At 41.3% G+C, this 17,901-nt stretch overlaps 1 protein-coding gene across 8 annotated transcripts in view; it reads right to left on the bottom strand.

Moving 5' to 3' along the window:
* The window catches only part of LOC137095496 (dual specificity tyrosine-phosphorylation-regulated kinase 1B-like), an 84,962-nt gene that overhangs the window by 55,551 nt on the left and 11,510 nt on the right, over nt 1-17,901 (bottom strand). For 2 of the 8 annotated variants that reach the window (XM_067462232.1, XM_067462234.1), the window contains exons 2-3: nt 15,835-16,068; nt 15,090-15,267 (exon numbers count right to left, since the gene is read on the bottom strand). The exons of 3 other annotated variants lie outside the window; for them this stretch is intronic. Coding sequence is in view for 2 of the 5 variants with exons in the window: in XM_067462234.1 (XP_067318335.1) it covers nt 15,090-15,092 (3 nt within the window). In the remaining 3 variants the exon portion in view is untranslated. Of the gene's footprint in view, nt 1-5,002; nt 5,028-15,089; nt 15,268-15,834; nt 16,069-17,901 lie in introns of those variants that run through there. 3 more of the 8 variants (XM_067462231.1, XM_067462235.1, XM_067462238.1) reach the window with 2 other exon arrangements.

Raw genomic sequence — 17,901 nt, 5'->3', positions numbered from 1 at the left:
GCCGCTGTGACGGTTTGGATGAGGGCGAACAAATTGAAATTGAATCCAGGCAAGACAGAGGTACTCCTGGTCAGTCGCAAGGCCGAACAGGGTATAGGGTTACAGCCTGTGTTGGACGGGGTTACACTCCCCCTGAAGACGCAGGTTCGCAGTCTGGGTGTGATCTTGGACTCATCGCTGAGCCTGGAACCTCAGGTTTCAGTGGTGACCAGGGGAGCATTCGCACAATTAAAACTTGTGCGCCAGCTGCGCCCGTACCTTGGGAAGTCTGACTTGGCCACGGTAGTCCATGCTCTGGTTACATCCCGTTTAGACTACTGCAACACTCTCTACGTGGGGTTGCCTCTGAAGACTGCTCAGAAGCTTCAAATGGTCCAACGATCGGCAGCCAGGATGCTAACAGGAGCTGCACTCAGGGAGCATACAACTCCTCTTTTGCGCCAGCTCTACTGGCTGCCAATTTGCTACCGGGCACAATTCAAAGTGCTGGCTTTAGCCTTTAAAGCCCTAAACGGTTCTGGCCCAACCTATCTGTCCGAACGCATCTCCTCCTATGAACCAGTTAGGACATTAAGATTGTCTGGGGAGGCCCTCCAGTCCCGCCGGCCACACAAGCACGCCTGGGGACGAGAGACAGGGCCTTCTCAGTAGTGGCCCCCCGGCTGTAGGAACGCCCTTCCTACAGACATTAGATTGTCCCCCTCCTTATTGGGATTCAGGAAGAGAGTGAAGACCTGCCTCTTCTATCAGGCTTTCAACTAAGCAATACAATTGATTGATTACTGGAATATGGATTAATGGACAACGAGATTGGATGCTGATTCTATTGATGAGACGTGATGGATTGTTGTTTTTCTGTATTGTTGTATTGATGTTCTGATGTTAATTAATGGATATTACTGTTTTAAATGATTAATGATTTTGTATTGTATTGTTGATACTGGTTGTTAACTGCTCTGAGTCGCCTGATGGCTGAGAAGAGCGGTATACAAGTGAAGCAAATATATAAATATATATAAATATATATAAATATACCGCCACAAGAAGAATTGAGATTTTGGACAGACGATATGTAAAAGTTGTGGCTTGAGATGGGGGGGAGGGGAGCACAGTGGTGGGAAAAAAAGGAAAAAAATGCTTAAGCAGAATAATAAGATTATATGTTAAAGAGTGTGTTGAATAATATGTAACTGCTATAAACAAATGTATAACAAATGTAATAACTAAGATAAGATAAAAAATATTTTTTTAAAGAAGAAACCCTATTTCCCAGTGTCTTCTCATTCAAATAATTATAAATGCAGTAATATAATTGTCCTTCAATTCCCTCTATTTCAGACTACATCCCACACTATCCAAAACTAGTGCTATTGCTATTTCTATATCCTAAGTAGCTACTATTTCTATGTTAAGCTACTTACACAGAACTTCCTACAAACTAAAAATTAAGTGAAAGCAAATGGGCTGAAGGTACTGGGTTATGACTACTGCTTCCAATTGAAAGGTAACTGGGATCTAATTGGCATTGAGTAACAGAATAAACTTAAACTAAGTATTGAACATCTAGCTCAGGGGTCCTGAAACTACGGCCCAGGGGCCAGATCCGGCCTCCCAAGGTCATTTACCTGGCCCTCGCTCAGGGTCAACCTAAGTCTGAAATGACTTGAAAGCTCACAACAACAACAGCAATCCTATCTCACCAGGCAAAAGCAGGCCCACACTTCCCATTGAAATACTAATAAGTTTATATTTGTTGAAATTGTTCTTCATTTTAATTATTATATTGCTTTAAGTGTTTTTGCACTACAAATAAGATATGTGCAGTGTGCATAGGAATTCATTCATGTTTTTTTCTAAATCATAATCCGGCCCTCCAGCAGTTTGAAGGACTGTGATCTGGCCCTCTGTTTAAAAAGTTTGTGGACCCCTGATCTAGTTCATCATATCATTATGACCCGTCGCAAACTAGCCTCCTGCGGGAGCAAACTGTGCCAGCACGTCCCTGATGTCATGAGACTCCGCCTCTCTCCCCGCCCCTTTCTCTGCCTCTTTCTCCGCGCCAGAGTGGTTTTTCCTTTGCTAGGGCAGCATTGCCAGCGTACTCTCGTTGTTGAATTCTGAGGCTAGTTTGCGACGGGTCTATCAAAGCCCAATTTACATTTTTATCCTCTTACCAAGTTGCAAGAGAGTTAAATGAAGGAGTACAATTTCTCTCAAAATATGTCCAGTCTAGCTCCCAATACACATTGGTTTCCTGCCTTATACCAAACAAGCACAGACGGTGGATCCAAACATAATAATAAACTTTATTTAATACCCCGCCACTAACTCCCCAATGGGGACTTGGGCCGGCTTACATGAGGCCAAGCCCAACAGCATATTACAATAAAGTAAAACCAAAACACAGTAAGATACATACAACATGTGAGTACAAAGACGATAAAGCAAAATCATACACACTGAAGGAAAATAGAATATGGATCTGTGAAACCTCCAAAATTGAGGTTACACGTGTCATACTCTTCTGTATCTTAGTGATATCTAACAGGAGGAAAATTTATCCTTTTAGAAATATAGGTATTGTTGGCCTAGATGGTTTCAATTTTTCACATAAACTACAATTTTATTACTACTGTTGGTGCCTCAGCAACCATCAGAACTAGTAAGTTCTATTCTTAGATATTGAAGGGATGTGCTGAGTGGCTGGAATGGGATACTGCAGCAAACAGGCTGTCAGAACTAACCGTTTCTGTTCCTAGCTGAGAACAAAACCTAGACCAGCAATAACTTGTTAGGGAGAAGACTGCTTGATGAGTTTCTACAACTAACCCTCAAGAGTACAGCGACCCTCCAACACAAACCGACTGCGCCTGCATATTTATTAACTGAGGCAATGCATGAATGAAAGGGCTTTGAAGTTATGATTCTATCTGATACAGATGAGTTGAGGTTACAATTCTGTCTAAAGAATAAAAGGAGATGGAGTTATTCTCTTGCCTTTGCAAGAGTGTGCTTAACTAACAGATTAAAAAAACAACCCCCTTCCTGAACAGAGGAAGGTATAAATGAAGATACCACACCATAGGGTTTAATAAGCATGTGAAAAGGTATGGAAGATCTTTTCCAACTCAGCCTGACTCAAAGGTTACTCATACATTTCTTATCAGAATGATACAATGTCTATCTATATTATCTATTTGAATAATCTCCTGCTTGCTTAGACTCTATCTTTCAATAGTCTCCTGCTTGTTAAGGAACAACTTCTCCATTTAATGAAGAGATATCTTAATTAATAAAAAGGGGTTACGAACATTCCAGGTTGTTGTGAAAAGTAGGGAAAATATTGATCTCAGATTTCATTATTCAAAAGCAGTTTTTAAACTCTGATGGTAGAGAGAATTTGAAAGTATATAGACAGTATCCAGTGAGCCCTGTAACAGCGGGCGGAGCTACCTGGTCTTGCATAGTTCCCATGGTTCACATTCTGCCTTTGCCTTCTCACACAAACACTGGTTCCTTAATTTCCACCTTTTTATTCATCAACCAACTGTGACTATTAATAAAACCCATCACAGCAGAATAATTACACAGATACTTACTTTTACAATTTATTTTCAACATCCTACCTTAGCTTCCTATACCAATCGCTAAGTAAGTACGTTTTATTGATTAGCCTATTGGCCATATCAAAAACATTTGACAAACACATACAGATACAGTACAACATAAGTTAAAATAAGGGATTATGAATAAAGTAAACAAAATGGGGTATCTCTCCATTATCTTGGAAGGATGGGGGATGTGTGCTAATGTGCTAATACAAATGAGATTTTACCTCTCCAGTATACCATTGTCCTTTTTCACAAGACACACTTTATATCAACAATATGTTCTGGACACACTCTCAAGTCAGAAAACACTGCCAAATCTTGGGGAAGAGTTTTCATCAGGCAAGATGAACTTCCCCCAAGCAAGTGAGACACAGAGAGTGCCCATCCGTGTCCGGCAGAGTATTGGGGCACTGGGTGCATTTTTTGAAAGACGTGGTCGCCATTAGGTCAATGCTAGGGCGATCCGTCAAAACCAATCAAGGAAGTAGCAAAAGAGAGGTCGATATACAGTCCGGGTCAGAGAGTTAGAGAAGAGCGATAGCCAGTCCGAGTCTAAACCAAAGTCTACCTACGAGTTGTCACGAAGAAGGTTCTCTAGTTGAATCGCTGGGCGGATAAAGAGAACTGAGGGGGCCTGGCCCCGCGTGGGCTATATATACTCGAGAGGGGAGGGGGGAGGGGGGAGGGGGGGCGGGGCCAGGCAATGTCATAAATGTCATCTTTTTAATTCTAGAAGGTTCCGAAGTTGGGTCTGCGCAGGCGCAGGAATACCATGTGTGCAATTCGTAGTTGACTACGACAGGAAACAGGCAATTCTGTAATCAGGGGATGTCCAGTTTAAAGTTCATTAAGGCACATATGGAACAAACCGGCCCTTTCCAAACTAATTCCTCCTCTACACTGTAGTCATTACAAGCTACTTGTGATATAATACTGGCAAGTGGTACACCTTTCTCCTTTATCCTTAGAAATTCATCTAAAGTTTGCTGCTTTTCACCAAACTGAGTCATATAGCCTCAATGCCCTATTTCCTGCTATGGTTTTTAAAAGAACCACACTATTACACTACTGAAGACAGGCTATCCCTTGCATTCTTAGATGCAATGCCGCATCATCTCCCACTAATTAAAACCATGAGTTCTTGATTTCCCTTCCCTAAATGATTCCAGATTCTGCCATGATCATGCTAAGTCATTTCACAAGGGTTATCTCCCTAACTGTAATCTCACAAGCAAACAAAGTTTCCTCTATGCATTTCTAGCGTCCTTCTCTAATCATAGAAACATATTCTTCAACCTCCTGTTATTCACTGACACAACCTCAGAACATAGGACAAACTTTTAATTGAAAGATTATACATCACTCTTCAATTTGTCACAAACAAACCGTACCTGTAACCATTTTCCTGTTGTAACGGGCTGAAGGCAGAAAGCTGAAAGGTTCCTGTCAGGCCCAATTTGTATGCAATGTCAACAGCACTGCATGAGCTGAGTTGCAATACTGAATGGGATCACCATAGGAAAAGCCCTTCCTCTTCAAGCCCAGACAATCCACCGTAGTCTACAGCCGGACTTTTTGGAGAATACTTTCCCAGGTTTTGTTCCTGCGAGAGTGTGTCTTAAAGCCACAGCAAACTAACCAGAAAGCAGAGCTACACAGCTGTCATTGCCGAGGCTATGGAAGGTCAGTGGGCATGAAATGCTCTCTTGGCTAGATCAAAGCAAACAGCTGGTTTACATGCCATGACCAAGTGGAAACCGATAAGAGGTTTGTAAATGCAGTCCGAAGACACCACTATGGACAAAGTGGTATGACAAAAGGTTTCTAAATGCAGTCCGAAGATACCACTATGGAGAAGGTTGAACTGTGCCAATTCCCAACTCCTCTTTTCTAACACCTAAATTCCACCATTTATTTACTTGAACTAAAGCTATTAGCCTATTGGTACTAGCTTCCAATAGGTTAATTATCTTATTCTTCCAAAACTTTATGAGGCAACAGGAGTTTGAGAAAGGTCGATAATAATTTACAAAAGTAATTACCAATGTTTTTTTCTTATAAAGTAGGCATTTATGAACATATACTGAAGTTCTCTGATTGCATATGGATTGGTGGATGTATGGCCACTGACAAACAATTCCAAATTTGTTTTCTAAGTAATAGTAATTGTGACAACTACCAGTTAGATCAGGGGTCCTCAAACTTTTTAAACAAAGGGCCAGGTCACAGTCCCTCAAACAGTTGGAGGGCCGGATTATAATCTGAAAAAAACATGAATGAATTTCTATGCACACTGGACATATCTTATTTGTAGTGCAAAAAACCCTTAAAAACAATAAAAAATTAAATGAAGAACAATTTTAACAAACATAAACTTATTAGTATTTCAACAGGAAGTGTGAGCCTGATTTGGCTGATGAGATAGAATTGTTGTTGTTGTTGTTGTTGTTGTTGTGTGCTTTCATGTTGTTTCAGACTTAGGTTGGCCCTGAGCGAGGGCCAGGTAAATGACCTTGGAAGGCTGTATCCGGCCCCAGGGCCTTAGTTTGAGGACCCCTGAGTTAGATAATGGTGATTTCAGACATTCATTTCTTGAAGGTGTAGTGGTACAACTAAACAAAATTGCTCAATGATGCAGTGTATAATGATCTTCTAGATGAAAAGTTACACATATTTGTATATGCATAATACCATTTTGAAAGGGACTCCAATTTTTTCAAATATCCAAATGAGAAACTATTCCCTTGTTGGCTGACACTTTTATACATTCTTAAATCAAGGTAATTTATGGTCACTTTCATGAAAGGTAACACCTAGCCCCAATCTTTTTGACACCTTGTAGGTCAAGCTCCTCTTATCATGACAACTCAAGTTCTGTATGTGGAAAAGTGAAGTTGGAAAAAGTGACAGCCACAGTATGGGCATCTTTATTCTGAAAGATTCCTGGATATATGCAAACTATTTTCCCTACTGATAGCTTAATATCAATTCTATATTAGCAATTGTTATTAACATAATTTATTTAACACTAAAATTTTATAGTTGTTTAACACTGGTTCCTAATTAATCCTGCCAGCAATGATTCACACACTTATGAGTTTGTTCATTGTTTGTATCTTTTCTGGAATAAAATGCATATTGGGAAAGATGAAGCACAATGTTGCAAAATTAACTAAAATAAATTAGGACAATAAAAGCAAAATGGGGAGTGGAAACCCAATTTGTATCAAACACAGTAGAGTCTCGCTTATTCAACATAAATAGGCTGGCAGAACATTGGGTAAGCGAAAATGTTGGATAAGGAGGGATTAAGGAAAAACCTATTAAACGTCAAATTACGTTATGATTTTACAAATTAAACACCCAAACATCATGCTTTAACACAAATCAACAGAAAAAGCAGTTCATTACAAGGTAACATTATGTAGTAATTACTGTATTTACTAATTTAGCACCAAAACATTGCAATATATTGAAACAGTTGTGGATCCGGGCAGGAGGCAGACTGCGTTGGATAATACAGAACGTTGGATGAGCAAAGGTTGGATAATAAGACTCTATTGTATTACACATTATATTTTAGGGGCATTTTTGCCAACAGAACATATTTTATGAAAAGTGAATTGCATTCTGCTCAGAAAACTCTTTTGCTTGCATATGAAAATTGCTTTTAAATACACTTTCAACCTCTCATTGGCTGCCACTGTTCCCTGTCTTGACAAAATGCAAAGGCAAAACGCGGAACTCCCAAGTTTGTTTCAGTGATTACTTCACTATCTACAGACTTTTTCTGCCCCACCTCCACTAAAGGACATGGTGATGCATCTTTTAAAAAATACTTGAGCCCCTTTTTAGTTAACATTAAAAATATTAATTTTCAAAATCCGAAGTAGGTCATGAGAGGGTTTTTAACAATTCAAGTAGACCTTGAAGATTTCAGGGACAGAAAATTGGTTCCCAGTTAAATCCTGTCTTATCTGGTCAGTTTATCTCAAAAGACTGTTTCAGATATAATAGGAATCCAGAATTTTGGTCTTTGGTGAGTAAGCTCCCTTTTTAGACCATATAGTAGTCCTCTTTTGCAACAAAACAGAGTTTGGTGTTCCATCCAAACTTGCAAACTATGCTCTAGCTATGCCTGAAGGTTAGTTAAATCCCAGAGATGGGAGCAGTTTGTATCAATTTTGTTAAGAAATAGAAAGGCAATAAAGCACAATCAAAATTTTCCAGGAACTTAAGTGCATCAGTCACCCTCTTCCACATCATGAATCTGTAAGACATATTTATACTTTTACAGCTTATAAAGGGACACAAAGGCAATGGTTGAAGATTTTTGAGGAGTTTAGTTAGTTGGAGTGTTGAAATGTCTGAATACATGCTTTCTGCATGGTCTTGAAATTTATCAATTGAGGATGTGCCATGACAACTTTTCATGTTGTTAGACCACAGCTATAGGGAGACAGAACTCCCAATCATAATATAACAGAACATCCAAATTGTATGCCTTCTGGAATTGATAAATAATCCCAGTGATTCCCAGAAATGCTTTATATCACTGGAGATCATATCATGAATATGTAATGAACTACTAAAATGTAAGACCAAGAAAGGAGAGGATTATGGAAGCACATGACAGTCTACAATTCAGCTTGTGTAGAAAAGAATGCCATCATCCTAACTCAGGCCTTGGGGCAAGAAAGGCAAGCTTGGATCTCAAACTAGTTCTTTATTCCAGAGCAATCTGTTTGCTTCTAATTCCTTCACTCTGATTTGGTCCAGGATAACCACTATTTTCTACATGTTGAGTCTGTCAGTAAAACTTTTTGAAAGAAGATAGACAGGGTCTAAATCCAGGCTTTTTACCAGTGCAGAACCTTCTGACAAATGGTTAACATGCCTATAATGGTGCTATGCTAATATGCTGATATGGTGCTATGCTAATAATATTGTATGTATATATATATATATATCTTGTAAGCCACTCTGAGTCCCCTTTGGGGTGAGAAGGGCGGCATATAAACAGTGTAAATAAATAAATAAATAAAATGTCCTATTCTAATACCAGGAAAAACTCACTGCACACATATGAAAAACAAAAATTCTCACAAAAATGCTGCTAATTCAACTAAGGCAAACTGTAGGGTATATGGGTGTTCAAATATTGGTCATATATAAGAATCTCAGATTTTGAAGCGAACCCTTGAGGTGTCTAATTGAATCTCCACAGCCAAAAGCATTCTGAGCTAATGTCCATTCTGATGCTCACTCAGTTCTTTCTCTTGAAAAAGTCCAATGAAGTATATTACATAGACCCCATAGTTTCCATTGCTGACTTGTTCTCTCTTATGAAATCCAAATCAATGTCCTTTATCAAATTTCAGTGAACAAGTCAAATGTTATTCCTTTTTTGAGCAAATCTTGTCAGTAGATTTTCTTTAGCATTTTAACTGTGTACCTTGTTGTATGTCCTTTAAAAGTGTTTTATCTCTTGTTTTAATGGTGTTGTATCCTCCCTCGAGCTGCAAGGAGAGGCAGGTAAACAAATCCATTATTATTATTATTATTATTATTATTTATTAACATTATCTAAATGTAGGGTCTAGGTGATATTTTTGAAACCTATACTGATGTGATGGATGATTGTAATGTGGGATTCTATCCTGGTTGCTGATCATAAATAAAAAGCTGATCTGATTTGAATTCTCTCTGGCATGTCAACTTTTCTTTTAACACCTACAAAAAATGTTACCTCAAATAAAGTCCTACAAGTCCAGAGCAAACTGTACACATTTCCGGATACAACACAAGTCTCCATCAGCGTCTGTTGGATAACTTGACTTAACCCAAAGATGCTCGTCCAATAGTTATTGAGTCAGAGCATTCTGAGAACAGGATAAACTGAAACATTTCCAACTGTTAATCTTAAAGCTCTTTCAATTGTTTGAAGTGCTACTCTTCCACATAAAGAGGTTCACAGAATCATAGGAGTTGAAAAAGACCATAGAATCATAGGAGTTGAAAAAGACCACAGAATCATAGGAGTTGAAAAAGACCACATTTCAGTTCTAGTCCAACCCCCTCCAATGCAGGAAAAGTACAATCAAAATGCCCCTGATAAATAGACATCCACGCTCCAAAGAAGGAATTTCCACCACATCCTGAAGTAGTGAGTTCCACTGTTTAAAAGCTCTTACAGAAAGCTTCAGATTAGAATGATGAGAGACCATGCTTGAGGGATGTCTCTCATCAGACTTCTGATTTTTAGCTTTTTTCAACTTTATTTGGTTGTTTTACCTATTTTGACAGTGATATCTTAAAGAATATTGTAAAAAGTCTTATTTTGCTTGGGAGCAGACTGCCTGTTCACCAGATTGCACACTACTTTGGTGAAGTAGTCTGATGATTTGCCACAACTACTGATAGGACTTAGAAGAAATGTTCAATCACACAACTAGTCACTAATTGCACAAGAGGTAAACTATGTCATGATGTGAATTATCTATGTCAGGGGTCCACAAAATTTTAAAACAGAGGGCCAGGTAACAGTCCCTCAAACTGTTGGAGGGCCGGATTATAATTTTAAAAAAATGAAAGAATTCCTATGCACACTGAACATATCTTATTTGTAGTGCAAAAACACTTAAAACAATACAATAATTGAAATGAAGAACAATTACAACAAATTAGCATTATTATTAGTAGGTTCTTGTGGGTTTTTTCGGGCTATAGGGCCATGTTCTAGAGGCATTTCTCCTGACGTTTCGCCTGCATCTATGGCAAGCATCCTCAGAGGTAGTGAGGTCTGTTGGAAATAGGACAATGGGTTTATATATCTGTGGAATGGCTGGGATGGGGCAAAGAGCTCTTCTCTGCTAGAGCTAGGTGTGAATGTTTCAGCTGACCACCTTCATTAGCATTTGAATGCCTGCCTGAGCCTGGGAAAATCTCCTGTTGAGAGGTGTTAAGATGTGCCTGGTTGTTTCCTCTCTGCTGTTTTGCTGTTGTAATTTTAGAGTTTTTTAATACTGGTAGCCAGATTTTGTTCATTTTCATGGTCTCTTCCTTTCTGTTGAAATTCACAATGGAAAAAGAAAATGAAGGAAGCCTGCCTTTTCTAGATGTCCTAGTTATCCGCAAACCAGATCAACAATTGGGTCACACCGTCTACAGAAAACCCACACACACAGATAGATATCTACATAAAAACTCCAACCATCACCCAAGTCAAAAAAGAAGCACCATTAAAGTCTTGGCAGACTGTGCAAAAAGAATCTGTGAACCCCACCTTCTCCAAGATTAACTGAACCACCTCAACTGGGCTCTCCAGGCCAATGGATACTCCACCTCAGACATCAGAAGAGCTGCAAGACCAAGAACAAGCCACGAGAGTAAAGATGAAGATCCACCCAGAGGAAAAGTGTTCTTGCCATACATCAAGGGAACCACTGACCGCATAGGGAAGCTGATGAGGAAACACAACATACAAACAATCTACAAATCCACCAAGAAATATTCTGTGTGCTTCTTGTGGGTTCAGCGACCACTCGTGGTGTACTAGTGGGTTTCTGCTTAGTGCGTCTGCGAGCGTGTTCTGCTCCCCTGGAAGATGACTCGCTAATAGATGTATTCCTCTTTCTATGCACCAGTCCCAAATCTGTATTGAGAGGGATAGCAGCTCCATCGAGTGCGTACCTCCCTGCTTGTTCAAGTAAAACATTACTGTTGTATTGTCCATAATAATTTGAACTACCTGACCCTGAATGACCTTTTCGAAGGAGTGTAGAGCCCTTTCTACTGTGAAAAGTTCCAGTATGTTTATGTGCATGTCTCTTTCCTGTCTTGACCATACAACGTGTGCAACGAGTCCCTGAGAGTGAGCCCCCCATCCCGTAAGGGAGGAGTCCGTAGTGATAACCTTAGTAGGGTACAAATGGTGGAATCGGAACCCAGAACAGACCCATGCTTCGTCCTCCCAACACAGTAGTGAATCTCAGATCACGTCCGGGAGGAAGAGCTTCAACTTGGGATTGCTCGTCAGCGGGTCGAACACTGCCAGGAACCATGACTGGAGGGTTCTCATTCTGAACCTCGCATAATGGTTGACGGAAGTAGTGGCTGCCATATGACCTAGTAGTATTTGGATCATTCGCGCCGAAACGCAAGAGGAGGTCCTTGCTTGCTTGACTAGAATTTGAAGGTTGGCAAACCTGTCCCTCGGAAGAAACGCTCTCTCGGAAACAGAGTCCAACAGGGCCGATGAACTGGATTTTGCGGGTGGGTGTAAGGATCGACTTCTCCCAGTTGACTACGAGGCCCAATGACTGGAGAAGAAACAAAATGGTAGACACTTGGTCCTGCAATTGCCTGCACGATCTAGCTACTACAAGCCAGTCGTCAATGTATGGGTAAACAGTTATTCCCTTGCAGCCACTACAGACATACATTTCGTGAAAACATGTGGCGCCATCGAAAGGCCAAAGGGAAGAACATTAAAACAATAAGCATTCTGTCCTAGCATAAACGAAAGATATCGACGATGTTGAGGGGCTATTGAGATATGGAAATATGCGTCCTTTAAATCAATTGTAACAAACCATGCTCCCTTAGGGATAAGGGGCAGAATTGAGGCAAGTGTGACCATTCGAAACTTCTTTGGAATTATGTGAGTATTTAAGGCTCTGAGATCCAGAATTGGACGTAGACCACCTCCACGTTTATTAATCACCCCCCAATGTTTGAAATGTATCTGGGGAATCGGAATCTGATGCCATGTCATTCAGTTCAGTTGTGGTAGGATCAGGAGCATGTTCAGGTGCTGCTTGTACACACATCAGATTCTGGGTGTACTGATTTTTATTACTTGAATGAGTAGATGCAGACATAGTAGCAGTGTTTGTGTGATGTAGTTCCTGCACTCTACTCTGATTATCGCTCGCGGGGTTACCTCGGTGTGCAACCCCTTGAGCCATGGTAGTGTCTTGCACTGTAATCCCCCCATCAGAGGATCTCATGTGGGTTACAGTAGTATTGTTAATAGTATTAGTAGGCAGAGTTGTCGTTGCAGTATTTTGCAATGTAGGTCCCCCATCATTAGGTCTCATGCTGGTTGTGGTGTCATTATTATTAGTATTGGTATTCATTCTTGTATTGTGTCTTTCTACAGTCACAGATTGTCTATTAAGCATCATGGGGGTCGCTCCCTGCGCTGATGCTGGTCGTGACATTGGTTATTGTATAAATACAAGTTGGCCTGATGGGCCTATCTGCCAAAACCCTGGGAAGGGCATTGCCCCAGGGCCATATCTTCTCCAGTGGCTTGAGGACCTTGAGGATCTGGAGCGTCTTCCCCTTCTTGAATGACCAGAAGAGGAGGAGGACGAGGACGAGGAAGAGGAGGAGGAGGAGCGCGAGCGACGTCCCCTCCTCGACGTAGATCGGTATCGCCTACGCCTGGATCCACAGCGCCGCGACGGAGACCTTGAGCGCCTTGGAGGCTTGCTTGGCCGGTGAAACACAAAGGTAGGCCATGAGCGCAAGGAGGATGCCGCCGCTCCGTGTTCCGCAGCATTCTGATGATTCTCCTCCCCTTGATTTGCATCCCTCCTTCTTGGGGAGGTTCCTGTCCCCTTTGGCTGTCTGCGCCCTCCGATACCGGCTGGGATGAGGCATGTCGATCAGCCCCAGAAGTGGGAGGGCCATTATACATGCCTTCGAAGGCGTGGCTTGTTGAAGGGAGGGCGGGGTTAGCCTCAGAGGATGAGCCGATATCGGGAGTGAAGGGGGCAACTGTGCAAACCCCTCCTCCTTGCGCGGTCGAGGACAGCAGCGGCATCGGAGGGGTCAGACCATTGGTCGTCGCCCCTCCGTCGGCATGGACGCGATTCATCCCTATGGGGATGGCGTTTGCCGCATTGGCTCCGTCGATGCCCTCAGCGGCTTGGTTTGAGCCTCCTTTCGTTTTGTTCAGTTTTTCGCCCTCGTGATTCTTCGCGGAGGGATTTGATTTCTTCGCCGGAGCTTTTTTCGCTGCAGCGGTTTGGCGGCCATTTTGGAGGCCGTTATTCTTGACTTTCTTGATCTTCTTCTTCCCCCCTGCAGGTAAGGAAGATTGCTCACGGGAATTTCCTTGCGGTTGAATAGGTTGCGGCATTAGTGCTTTCTCATAAAGCGCCGCTCTTAGTCTGGGCAGCCTGTTTTTCCTCGTTTGAGGAGTGAAGGCAGAGCAAATGTCGCACGGCTGTGAAAGATGCCCCTCCCCCAGGCATTCAAGACACAGCGAGTGTCCGTCTGTGTCCGGGAGAATATTTGGGCAGTTAGTGCATTTCTTAAAGGCTGTAGTTGCCATTACAATGATCAATAAACGCTGTTTTGTTAAGTCTCATCAGTTATCTTGCCGTTTGTCAACGGGAAGCTTCTCACGCTGTTTGCTGTAGCGCGGAAAAAAGAGAACTGAGTAATGGCCACTGTCCCGGGCTATATATAGGATAAGGGAGGGGGGGCGCATGGCCAGAGGGAGTCTAAACTGTCATTTTACTTTCTAGAAGGTTCCGATCGCTGAACTGCGCAGGCGCAGGTTTACCATATGTGCGATTCACAGGATTTACGACAGGAAACTCAAGATAATTCATGCAAGTTGGGGGAAGTTGGGGAAAGTAAGAAACACCGATACAGGACTGTGTTCCTACAAATAGAATTTAAAAAATGTTTCCTTATTATGGTACATTTTCCTGCTTCACACACTCACCAGTAGGGATACGGTCCACATCTCTTCAGGAGAACCAAAAATGTCACCACTTTTTCTTGTTGGACACAGAAGAAAAGATGCCCAAGCCCCATTTCAACATCCTTGTCTCCCAAGGACCTCCAGTTCTTGTTCACTGTCCATTAGCTGACTTCACTTTTTAGTAGCTTTGTCAGTCAGGCATCTACCACAGTAGCCCTGTCTGTGGGCTACCTTTTGCTTGTATCTTTATGATTGAATACACTGGACAGGTGGCTGTTAAATCCTACATCAATACTATGTTTGGCCTTCTGTCTTTTTTTTTCTTTTTCTTTTCCCTTTTTTTTTTTTTTTTTTTTTTTTTGCTACTACAATTCCAGAAGGGATGGACAAAAGCCTGGTGACAATCTGATTAAAACAAAGGGTATTCTATGAAGGAATATGATGTTGACCAACGCAGATATGTGTTAGAGCTAGGTCCATCAACTAGGCCTACTATGGGAGCGTGAGGAGAAGACCGAAGATAATTAACTGGGGCAGTTTTTGGAATCTCTCATAACTGAGTTCATGCAACAAAGAAAATCATTTCAATCACTAGGATCCCTACAAATACTTTCCCAAAAGGATAACTATTTTAAAAAAAGAAAACAGTACCAGAACAAGCAATTATATGATGACATAAGAGAGAGTGGATGCCAAAAGAAACTAAGCAACAGCAACGTACACTAAGTGCTAAGGCCAAAAGAACCCCAACTCACCATTTCAGACTTTCATGCACTGAACCATGATTTCTGAACATGTCAGCATTGCCAGCTCTGCTGCTGCAATGGATTCCAGTTGAACTGTACAGTAACAAATGCCTGGTCGTTACGCAAGGAGAATGCATATCCAGCATTTTGAGACTGCATGTGTCCCTTGCCAAAGCAGTTCCTTGTTCTGCAAGGGGTGGGGAGCAGATTGGGGAGGGGTTAAGAAAGAGAAGCAAGCTACTTTGCTCTCTTTGCAGAAAAAAAAGCCAAGATACTGTATTTCCAAGCATGCAGAGCTACTTAGGGGAGTTTCATTCTGTCAGCCCACCCTGGTATTATACGTCACTGGCACAGGGCCAAGCCTGCACTCCGCTTCCAGGCAGGCCACAGGCTACACATTAACCCTCTGCTTGGTCCCTGTTCTGCCCTGCAGATTTCCACCAGGCTGCAAATTCAATCCCCGCCTCTTCACTTGCTTCTGTGCAGTGGTGTCTCTGCCATGGCAACAAGGTTCTCATTGGAGAACTGGAGCTGCTGGCAAGCCAATGGGAAGCCAGGCAGTGTTGCTAGGTTCTCCGGGATGCAATGGGCTGATTATGCCCAAACAAAGCAAGAAAGAGAAGGCGAGAGTCTCCAAAAATACCTCGGTAAAGAACTGGCTCTCCTTCCAGGAACAGGGGCTAGAAATAACCTGCAAAGGGAGACCCAGCAACAACAGAGCTCATGGTGTTGGCATGATGCCACAGCCACTCACCGTAGTCGTGATCTCTCCTGCTCGGTGACTCTCAAGAGACAACTGGGTATAAAATTCTCCTCCTGTCCAGAATCTCAGGAGGCATTTGAGTTGATTTTCGTATCTGCTTCCATCCTTCAATGCAATAGGCAAGGCTGCTTGGCTTGATCACAGTGTCCTAACTGAGCTTGCTTCCTCTTGTGCCAGCCAGAATGCACCTAGTTTCTTCCTCAGCAGAGGTGCACTCCTGCAGTTCTGAGGGTTAAAAGAAGCTTTTGCAGATAAAAATATCGCATTAAAAACTCTTCTAACCACAACCCAGCTGTGTTGCTCCAATGAACAATTAGGAACACCATCATGTATTCCATGGACTTGAGATGTTAGCCAAAATGACACAGGAATGAATTTTCAGCTACGATTTTATTTAACCCAAGACTGTATCTTTTTGAGAGAGAAAAAACCCTTCTTCTCCTACCACCCACCAACATATTTCCAAATAAAAATATTACTGATATGAAGACATGAATGGAATTATAGGAAGTTTGAAAACATCAAAAGTATATCAAACAAGTGCAACCTTAATTATGCCTCTCAGAAATGCCTGAACATTTAAGACAACAAATGTTCATTATGGAAAATTCTAAGGATCTATGAAGTCATGCGAAAAAATACGGAGGACTCATCGGCTTTCTGAAAAAATACAAAGTATATCATTTATAATAGAATGCCACACAAATCAGTGCCATTCTGATATCTTTCTGACTATACTTTTGCCTTAAACAATGAACACTCAAAAGCATCTTTACTGGCCAAATGTCATTTTTCTTTAAAGAGGTCACTATCCCATGCTTCGTGCTGCTACTTAATGGTTAGAGGCATAAACCAGGTATGGTAATCGGGAGAGACATGCAGCGACCATACATGTACAACACTGAAGCCAACGGTCAGCATAATTAAATAATCTTTAAAGCAGTTAAAATGATTATGCATCACTCATCTTGAAACAAGACTAAAGTCATACTGCCTCACACCGATACTGTATTAGGGGGACACCTGCATCTGTCATGAAAATACATGAACTCTGAACAACATCTCAATGACACTGTCAAATCATGATGGTAGAAGGTCAACATGAAAGCTTCAAGTAAAAAACAAAACATACTTCAAACTGTGCCTATAATAGCAGCTTAATGTTGAAATCAGGAGTACAATTATTAGAAGTAAATTTTCCATCAAGTTTGGAAGACGTATGTCTGAGTCAGAGTTCAAGACAAAGATACAGAAATGATTCAGGGCACTGTTATCCACATTGCTAGGTCTGTGATCACCAGAGATCAGGATCTGTCTGAGAGCATAGGAATTATTTTTCAATGAATCAAGATTAATGTTGCATTCCTGGATAAAGGATATCACGTAGCAACAAAAAATATAACTGAAAACACTTCAACTCAGAATTACTGCCTGCTTTTTCTGCTGAATGTTGTATATGGACATTTCACGAATCAAATGCATTTGACTATGGAAAAGAAGTGCACCTAGCAGATATGGCAGTAATATGTTAACATAGATCAACCTACTAGTCATTTTTGGTACTGACAACTCCCACCCCATCCCCATTGTAGTGCTCTTGAATACATAAGCTATGCAGAATCAAACTAAATGTCCACCTGTCAAATAGCTTTTCAACAGTGGCCAGATTTAGATGTCAAAATGCTTGCAGACACAAATATAAATTACAATTTATGATGATGGGAGCTTCTGCGAATACCACTTGCATGTGCCTCTCCTTCCCCATCCGGCAAGGCCAGAGGTTTCTGGTTGTTGTTTTTTAAATGGTACTATAGGCTACAGCTAATTAAAAATGAAAACAAAAGCTTGTATCTCCCTCCTCCAAAGTGCACCAAAGGGGAGAAAAGGAAAAAGTGAACCCAAAACCCTCATAGAATTAATGCTGTGAAAATAAGCCATGGCTAATCATGCCATCAAAACATAGACAGAAATTGCTCTTTGACTTTATCCGTTCTAAGATATGGGAAGAACAAGGGTGCAAATAATAAGTAAGTTGTATGCAGGATGTCATGATATTAA

This window comes from Anolis sagrei, chromosome Y, assembly GCF_037176765.1.
Source record: "Anolis sagrei isolate rAnoSag1 chromosome Y, rAnoSag1.mat, whole genome shotgun sequence".
Taxonomy (NCBI): domain Eukaryota; kingdom Metazoa; phylum Chordata; class Lepidosauria; order Squamata; family Dactyloidae; genus Anolis; species Anolis sagrei.
Note: the sequence above shows the minus strand (reverse complement) of the source record. Positions and strands in the feature narration are given on the sequence as shown.